This window comes from Zerene cesonia, chromosome 26 (assembly GCF_012273895.1).
Source record: "Zerene cesonia ecotype Mississippi chromosome 26, Zerene_cesonia_1.1, whole genome shotgun sequence".
NCBI lineage: Eukaryota > Metazoa > Arthropoda > Insecta > Lepidoptera > Pieridae > Zerene > Zerene cesonia.
The window spans coordinates 690,151-700,133 of record NC_052127.1 but is presented as its reverse complement, the minus strand read 5'-3'; the positions used below and the strand labels follow the sequence as shown (position 1 = coordinate 700,133).

The 9,983-nt window shown below is 35.0% G+C and overlaps 1 protein-coding gene across 1 annotated transcript; it reads right to left on the bottom strand.

Annotated features, from left to right (window-relative positions):
- Positions 1–348: 348 nt before the first annotated feature.
- Positions 349–9,254, bottom strand: LOC119837148 (facilitated trehalose transporter Tret1-like). Its single transcript, XM_038362670.1, has 10 exons — positions 9,218–9,254; positions 6,054–6,283; positions 5,467–5,602; positions 4,268–4,449; positions 3,887–3,992; positions 3,223–3,294; positions 2,470–2,687; positions 1,370–1,552; positions 982–1,075; positions 349–491 (listed from the first exon to the last, which is right to left on the bottom strand). Exons 1-10 carry the CDS (start codon positions 9,252–9,254, stop codon positions 349–351), a joined length of 1,401 nt encoding a protein of 466 aa, XP_038218598.1.
- Between the last annotated feature and the right edge of the window lie 729 nt (positions 9,255–9,983).

Here is a 9,983-nt window from a genome sequence, read left to right as displayed (position 1 = left end):
GACAGATTCGAAATTCAAATGTAATATTTTTTTATAATTAAGTGTAACAGTATTTATGGCCAGACTAAGTAATATATATAAATATGATATATAATAAACGTGGGTATTTATTTATATATCGTGTGAGCGCGTGAGCCAGGAGGGAATTGATTTTTTTATGATTTAATTTCATAGTATATTATTATGTTATCTGTAGTTTCATTTTTATATGTTCTTATATGCACAATAAACGACATATTTGTATAATTATAATTACAACTTGCTTAAGTTACTTACTTAATCTGTGGGTTTTAATAAACGTTGCTACGTAGACATTAAAATATATGTAAATAAAACATCAAGCTTATATTAAACTTTATTATGAGATCGCGGGGCAAATAAAAGCTGTATGGCATCCACGGTAAGACCCTTGGTTTCTGGCATATAGAAATAGCAGAACATTGTTGTTAGGATACACGCCCCCGCAAATATGTAGAAAATTGGGCCTAGACCTGGAACAATTCAATTAATATTAGCTTACGCCCTGGTCTGGTAGATGACGTGAGGGCGAATCGTGAATTCCTGGATTTAATTAAATATAACTGCTACAAATTGAATTGAAGTTTTGAGTGATTTCATAGTTTTACAGATAATCTGGCATGGCAACCATTTTATATTATTAAAAAAATGGAATAAGTTTACTCATACTTGAATTATTTGATCTCGTAGGGCTCATAAGCGGCCACATGTATAGAAAATATCGCATTTACTACTAATGCGTTTCATATTCTTTATCTTTGTTAAAAAAAAAAAAAACAAAATTATTTCTTTTTGCCAGAGACGATTGCTGGACTTTTTACATTGACATTTTAATCTTTTACCATGCTATATTTGTATGTTTTATTTCTTTATTCCAATTTTTAAATTATATTCAATTTTTATTAATAAATATAGAATATATATTCCTTTCTTTCTTCTACCATTTTTCTTTCTCTTACTTACCCACAGCTGAGACTAGAGGATGATAAATGAACAAAATAGTAAAGAATCCGAGAAAGGAGTATTCCATTGACACTATTGTCGCGAAGTTCTTTATCTGAAAGAAACATACATAAATTATAACCACATAAGAAAAATTTTTTTTTTACAAAAAATAAAACCGCCTTCAAATTGTCAAAATTAGACCAAATTTATATGGGAACCTAACGGCAGGCACCAGCTTTCAAATAAAAATAGAATCATTAAAATCGGTTCACCTAGTAAAAAATTATGAATAACCATACACAAGACTTACAGTTGAACTGATAATTTCGGTCATTTTTTAACTTAGTTGATAAAAATGATATTTACCTAAAAATAGGGGTAAAGAATAATAACTAGCAACACTTACTTCCGGTAGAAACATTTCAGCGCTCATGGTATACGGTATCATACCGCCACCCGTGGTGTAGGTTATACAAAATAGGTATATAAGTACCGCTGTCAACCAATTGGGTCCCCATGAAAACTGTATTTGTGTCCCCAGGAGAGATGCGAAGAATGCTGTCAGAATCGATGAATAGATCATCAATGGCTGGAAAAAATAAATGTTTTTTATTTGTTATGATAAAAAGTCTGAATTATTGGTTTATCTAACTAAGTAAATAGTTGAGAAATTTTGAAGAAAGAGGCTAAGCGTTGCTACGGTATGGCAAAAAGACGCGGGTTCGAATCCCGCCTCGTGATCGAATTTTTTTCTATTCTTTCAAAATTTCGCATTTATGTAATGAATTGCAATGCTATAAAAGTAAGAATTGAAGTAGTAAATAGTTTTAATCTGTGCCTATTAACTAGTGTCAAGCTGTCTACGTACCAATTTTCATTGCAATCGGTACAGTAGTTTTTGCGTGAAAGAGTAACAAACACACACATATCCTTACAAACTTTCGTTTGTAACATTATAATATTAGGAAGTAGGATAGTAGGATTAGTAGGACTAGATGTGCCCCGCGGTTTCACTCTCATAAGTCCATATCCCGTGGGAATATCGGGATAAAAAGTTGCCTATATGTTATTCCAGTTGTCCAGCTGTCTACGTACCAAATTTCATTGCAATCGGTTCAGTATTTTTTGCGTGAAAGAGCAACAAACTCACAAACATTCGCATTTATAATATTAGTAGGATTAGTAGGATTAGTAGGAAGTAGGATAGGATTTAAGCACGAGAATAATCAGAGAAGCAGTACAAAATAGATTGTTAATAAAATTAATTAAAACCTTATAGCTTTAGCGTCTAAAACGGTTATTTCGTGTTGGAGCTGCTAAAGAGGTTATAAAGAGAGTTTTTTTTGGGGCTGTCGTGTTTTATATACGTATAATTTTCATTATTATATGATAGTGCCAAAGTACCTATAGGATTTACACGTGAAAAATCACTTCTGTTTCCTTAAAGACTTTCTTAACAACAAAATTAATTCTATTGTATAAACCACATTAATTTCGACATCTCACCCGTCTCCCCGATCTGTCCACCAAGTAGAGCACAACGAGGGCCGCTGCGATGTTGACCACTGCGAATGTCACGCTGCAGACAGTCGCTGGCACGCTGGGAACGGCCAGCGTGAATAGCGGCTCAGCGTACACTTGTATAACCACTTGGCCCTGGAATACCACAGCGGTGTACAGAACGAGGGAGAGCAGCAGAGCGCGACGGGTCGAGCGGGATTTTTCTGGAAGAAGAATTATTGTCTTGACTTGTCTTGTTATTATTCGGAAACGCTGAAATATTTAAATTTGTAGATACGTTAGACGCGCCCCAAAATTTCAATACGCTAGTGAAGCAAACTCATGTAGATTAATGTTTTATTTTTATGTCAGAACGGGCAATTGAGCTGGTAAGCGATCACCACAGCCCATCCGCTTTTAGGAAAAAGAGTTAAGGAAAGGGTTGACAACTGGAATGATGGAATGGACTGGGAAGGAAAAGGAAACTGGCTTCCAGGACCTAACTCCAGCAGTAATCTGTGTAAAATAATTCCATTCTACTAGGGGTTCTGTCTCAAAAAACGAAGGAGGATGTTTTTCGACTAAATTAGAGTAGTACCTCCATCCACGTCATGTAATATTTGTAGTCTAGAAGTTTTGTACATTTTACTTATTCTAATATTAAGAAGACGAAACAAAATATAACATAAGATTATTTCTTGTTAATAACATTAATTTTGAACGTCCTAATAAAAAGTGCTTTTCTATAACTATACTTACTTAAAAATTGCCATGTAGAAAGTTTTTCTCTTTCAACCGTTGGCTGTAACTTCTCCGCTTCGGGTGTCGCATCTGAAAAGAATCAAATATTTATTAATTTAATAATACATATATTTCAAGTATAAATATAAAGGAACAAAAGATAAAACACTAGTTTTATAACCAAGAGGCTTCTTTTATAGCATGTTTGCATGAGTGGCATTACAAAATTTAGTCAATAGATATCATTCATCTATAGTCAATTATTGGACTTTTTCAGTAGTTGGTTAAAATTTATTCATCAAACGTATTAAAAAACTATTTTGATCTTTTTTTTAATTGTTCGGGTTACGACATTTTCCATGTGACGTTTTATTGTGTAATATCTTATTGGAAAGATGGGTTTTAACTACGGATTGACATTACGCCCCTTGTTTATAGTAAAGAAATATTGCATATCTACGCAATATTGTAATTATGCAATACAATACAATACAATACCTTGGGCTTCCACCGGTCTTATTCCTACCGACTAAAACCTCAATGTCGAGCCACGTTAGTGAATGGGCAACGGTTACTTGTTGGAATTCGTCCGCGACCCATTCGTCGTGAAATAACGTCCCCAAATGTTTATCTTACGTTAGACTGTTAAGAATGGATGTCATAATCCGTTGAATATACTTGCCGTCTAAATCTGGATTAAGTGCCACTCTCAAATTGTTTATTTCTTGATGAACCTCTTTTGAATCAATTCTGACTCCTCTGTAATGAGCTATTGTCTTCATTGCCTCCTGCAAAGAATATGTAATAGTAGTTTTTATTTGAAAAACATCACTGTTTTTAACATTTTGAAGAATAGAAGAATGATAATTAAATAATTATATATTGAGAACGTTGCTTTTCAAATTAATTGGATATGTTCACAAATATAGTCTAGTTCATTTTTAAATAAATCTGTTTTTTATGCTATTAAAGACATATCATACGCATTAGTTATGTTGATGTAGAATATTATTGCAATAATTCTATGCGTATTTAAAATACAAATATTATCTGATATTCAAACCTTTTCCAAGCCTTGCTTCATTAGATGCAACGGGGACTCCCACAAATAAAACTGCAGCAAGGTCCCCACCACGCACATCGTCAAGCATATGTAGTTCATCATTCGATATTCCAGCACTCCCAGGATATACGAGACCAGCCAGCCCACAGCAAAGAACGTCATTACGGCAGCTGTCATGGTACCTTTGTAGATGGTATTATTATACATTTGTACATGGTATTTTTGTGGTAGTCGAGCACGCTTTGGCACGAATTGGGCCAGCTCGCACCGGGGAAGTACCACACCCCCACAGAAAACCGGCGTGAAATAGTGGCATGCCACTGTGTTTCGTACGGTGAGTGGGGGAGCCGGAGGCCCGTCTCCTTTTCCTCACCCATCCTAGTCCATTCCTTCTTTCCAGTCTTTAATCCTTTCCTTATCCCTTACCCCATAAACGCGGGCAGCACATTCGTAGAGGCACTACCTTTGCGAATGTTCATGGGCGGTGGTGATCGCTTACCATCAGGCGAACCACCAGCTCAGTTGCCCGCTATGACATAAAAAAAAAGCCTGCGGTGTTCATGAAATATTACATTGACTCTTTTAGAAAACAAGAGTAATTGTCATTTAAAGCCATCCGTAACCAATGGGTGGGGACCACTTAAAATAGGGTAGGCCACTGCTATAAAAAATTTATAATAGATCAGGTGTGCCTGTGTGTGTGCCCACATCCGTTGGTTATAATGTATGTTTTCTTCTTTTTTTATGTCATAGCTGGCAAATGTGCTGATGGTTCGTCTGATGATAAGCGATCGCCACCGCCCATGAACACACAACGAATGAAGGAATCGTCTGGGAAAGCCAGGAAAAGGAACGGGTCAACTGAAGGTCTACTGAGTGTTTTCGTGAAACCAGATTGATTTCGTTCAAAATACTCGAATGGCAGTAAACTGTATGCCAGTTGTCCGGACGTGGACCCGTGGGTGACGAATGTCAGTTTGCCAAATTCAACTGGGTCGGGGATTTTATGCGTATTTTTCGCGTAATCAATGTATGCCAGACTAAAAGTTTTATTGAAAATAGTACACCACAAGATGTGGGACCTCTATGTTTTGAATAATAACACAATAAATGCGTCTGCAATAAATAGTTTTATAGTTATTAATATCAGGATAGGGCAATTGTTTATAGTCCGGTTTAGTGACATGGTAAAAAAATACCTCTTATGGACTCCTGGCAGAATTCTCCCGCATACATGGGAGCTACGAGGTAAATGCAGGAGCTGAGACCAGCTATGAACATCGCAGCTAAGATCGATTCCACGTAGTCGAAGCATATGACTATTGTCCAGCCTATCTGAAATAGAAATGTATTTATGGTGTAAGTATAATTCCCTTCTTTATTATTAAACTATAGACAATACGTAAGTAAATAATATTGTGATAGAGGTCTTTAACCTACTTTGAAATGCACTTTCTCCACTTTTAAGATTGGCTCTCCGTTGATTTTTAATTTATTTGCTAACGAATAAGATGCATTTCTTCTATCAAGGGTTGTTCGAACACTGGATATTAAATCAATTTCAAGACGTATGGCGTAAGTTATGTTTTCAATAATAATAATTAGGACGCCACCCAAGTCGTGTAATTAAAACAAGCAAACTTTTATTATAAACTAAGTGCGCTCCGCGGTTTCACCCACGGAAGTACGTATCCCGTAGGATCATCGGGATAAAAAGTGGCCTATATGTTATTCCAGTTGTCATTTTTTTTTTTTAATTCTCACATAAGATTCCACAAACACTTACCACTTGCAACAAAGACATTGCAAAACAGGTATACTTCCTCCCCAGCTTATCCAGAAACACTCCAGACAAGGGAATCGTAAATAAAGCACTGATGGACGTCAAGCTCCCCAACAGAGAGATTTCGGTCTCCGACATAGTCCGGTTCAGTGGTGTGTTCTCTGAATGGAATATCTTGATCACTGATGATGGCCATGTGTAGAGAACCCCGGTGGTCATGCAGAGGTAGCTTACTGTATGGAAAAGATACTGTATCAAAATCTAAACATTGTTAACAGGTTTATTTATTTTTTTTAGTTTTATAGCATTGAAATTGTTAAAAGGTATCTAAAAATTCAAATAAATAATTGGATCCGGAGGCATTATAAATGTATGCCAATGTAATCGGACAGATTATGAGCTTTACGGAAAGTAATTTTAAGTCAGTTGATTTTAATTGTATAAGAGGAAATTGAAATTGCTCATCACTCAATAGTTCTTCATCATGTTTTATTTCTATTACATTTTTTTGTTAAAAGCAGTGTCTGCTCAGTGGTGAAGACCTCGCGCTTTTAATTTGATACGTCGGGAGTTCGAGGCCAGGCGAGCGAGCAGGAGTTAAATTGATTTTTTAATTTATCTGCGCGTGTGAATAACATGAACAGTTTGAAACGATGAAGGAAAAACACTGAGAGGCAACCAGCATATCCAATAATAAAAAATTAAAAATCGACGACATGTGACATCTGCCAACCCGCACTTGGTCAGCATGGTGGATTATGGCCTAAACACTCATAGAAGGCCTGCGTATCGGTAGTGGAAACATATATGGGCTGATATGATGATGATTCGCTCCGTGATAGATTAAAAAAATTTACAGATTTGTTAAAATTTACATTAATTAAAATGTTGTAAGTTTGATTTTGAATTTTCCTGGCCCAGCCGAGCTACATGTCGTTTAACACTTTAGTATCATACTTTGATAATATAAATAAATTCTACCATTATTATTTTCCGCCTTCTTTATACCTATAGAGGATGGATATTGTTCCTATAGATGGCGCTAGTAATTATGTTACGTTTGTCAAACTGCGGGTAGTAACTAACAAGTCTCATGATTAAGTTTTAATGACATGTTTGGTTAAGACAAAAATATTTCCATCGCATATATAAAAGATATTTATGTCTTCTTTTGACTCAAGGAGTTAAGTCTTATACGGTCTTCGTAGACGACAGACACATTGACGCAATCAACAAAACAACACGCACCTACGTACGTGCTATACCAGCCAGATTCCATGAACAAATAAAATGTTTGTTAGTAATTTCTTGTGTTTCCTTTTACATAAGGAAATCCGTTAAAAATTTCTAAAAATATTCGTTGATTATACTTAAAGAGTCATAGATATTACAATAGCTTCTGTACTTTTAAAAACGTATGGACTGTATATGATATATTTTTACTAATCTTATATATTCTTAAATTAATTATTATTCATAAAATTCCCGTGTCACAATGTTAGTTACCGAACTCCTCCGAAACGGCTGTACCGATTGTTATGAAATTTTGTGTGCACGAGTATGTCTGAGAATGTCAGAATTCTCAATTTTCAAATTCTAATTTCTCTGGCGGATGTCAGAATTCCAGTCAGATGCCGTCAGATGTCATTAGTGTCAGATGCAAGGGTGTTAGACCGCTATTAGCCGCGTTTTTTTTTTATGTTACAGTCGGCAATGGAGCAGGTGGGACGCCTGATGGTAAGCGCTACCACCGCCCATGAACATTTGGAGAGGCGTAAGGTCCGTTGCAGACCTTACGCCTCTACAAATGGATTGCCTACTTTTTGGGAAGGGATTAAGAAAGGATTGGCGATAGGAATAAAGGAAAGGACTGGGAAGGGTAAGGAAAAGGATATGGGCCTCCGGCTCCCCCACTCACCGAACGAAACACAGCAGAATGCTATTTCACGCCGGTCTTCTGTGGGGGTGTGGTACTTCCCCGGTGCGAGCTGGCCCAATTCGTGACGAAGCGTGCTCGACTACCACATACTAAAATGCGTTTGCAATGAATCAAATAATTATGCATATTATTGTGATAAGTACTTCTTAGTTTTATAGTAGATTTGACGATTTCGATTCTTCAGTTAAAAACACTTGACTAATTTTGTAGGTAAAAGTGGCTTTGACCGACGCCCTTGGTTAAAAACGCTATTGACTACGAAGGCAGAGACAGAACAAGCAAAAAGAAATAGTACCTATATTTTTTTTTAATAGTAAAGGCATTGGTCTTCTGATTGAGTTTAACAGGGAAAAATTGATTTGACTCTCTATGTGTTTTGACTGTTTATAGTCATATTATATAACAATTATATTTATATTAGAGTATAAAGCAAGCGAATAGCAACATCTAGTATAATTAAATATAACCTTAAGATAAGTAGCAGTGTTTATCTTTAAAAATTGAATCATCGTAATAAAGATATAAGTAATAAAAAAGAAAGCGTAACGATCTTAATTTTAGAACTTGTATTTTTAAAAGACATACATTGTTTATATAATTCTTAACATAGGTTTCCAAGAAGGTTTGACTAGAAAAGAGTGCCGATGTCAACGTTTCTTATTGTATTTTGTATTTGTGTAATTATTTTTGATATTGCTGTGATTTGAAACCATTTTATAATCTAGAGTGATATCTCTCAGCCGTGTTTCGATGACCTCTTTTGAAAATAATTATTTTTAGAATATATTTATACGAAATTGTTTCTAAATGAAGATGTTAATCATGAATTAACCTAATTCTGCACCTTTATAATCGAGCACTGGATTTTTAGGCTCTAATTATTATGCACTTATAATAGACCATATTCTGTTTGTCTCTGGTAATAGAGCGCATTGATTTGCTAGTTATCAATTTGTTTTAATAACATGTAAGATGTATTTAAATTTTAAAGAATTATATTTATGACATTTAAGGATTATAGCAGCTCCATTAGTGATATGATCGACCGAATTAAAATAACTAATACTCTTTGTTAAATTATGTTAATAAGTCATGTGTATAATGTATGTAACATGTCAATTAATGACATTTAAGACATTTGACAGTTTCATTTCTTCACGCTATCTACAGATAATTAACATAATTATGCACTACGAAGACTTTACTTCTCTAATTTGACAAAACTCACCTATAAGCGTGGCTATAATTTGATTCTTATACCCCATTTTACTAAATATGACGATTACAGACCACAGATTCACTGATTCTCTCCTCACTTAACCACATACAAATCCCTACTATCCGATAGTATCGTTGTGCTAAACGTGGAAACAAACAAGTATTTATACATTATTATAAAATACTCACGGATTAATTCTATTTACAATAGCTGTAGATAACTTGCAAATTATAAAAACACATATTTAATCATCCTCCATGTGATACAGTAATAAAAATTAATATCTTCAGCATCCGACGACTTAGCAGATAGCGCTAAAACTTCTTGAACATAATTTCATCATACTCAAACTCATTCATTCAATACTTTATAAAGTCGTCATACCATAAAAATGGTAGCTATTCTGAAAGCAGTTTCTACTGAAAGGTGCTGACAAGAAGCTTGTTGTTGTCCTTTGTTTATTTTTCTTTTTACATTAAAACAACAATAATTGTGATTTGACAAAGTGTTAAAAATATCTTAAAATATTTCATTGCCCATTTGCCATTAAGATCCGGCACTGTTTCTTTTAAAATCTGATATTTATAGTTAAACAATTAACAATCCCAGCATGTTTCATTGGTATAGTGTGGGAAAACAGCATAAATTAATCGAAAAATTTTAATAATATTCTCCATTGCGAGACAAAGAACCTCCATCCGGAATCAATCGACGCGACGTTTGTCTATCTCCCTGTGTCTGCTACTAGCTCTATCCACACACACTCACACGCGCA

Coding starts and splice junctions, on each gene's coding strand:
- LOC119837148 (XM_038362670.1), bottom strand. CDS start 9,254: ATGGGGTATAAGAATCAAATTATAGCCACGCTTATAG. Junction 4,450..5,466: donor CTGCCAGGAGTCCATAAGAG/GTATTTTTTTAC, acceptor CCATCTACAAAG/GTACCATGACAGCTGCCGTA. Junction 492..981: donor TCCTCTAGTCTCAGCTGTGG/GTAAGTAAGAGA, acceptor GAATTGTTCCAG/GTCTAGGCCCAATTTTCTAC.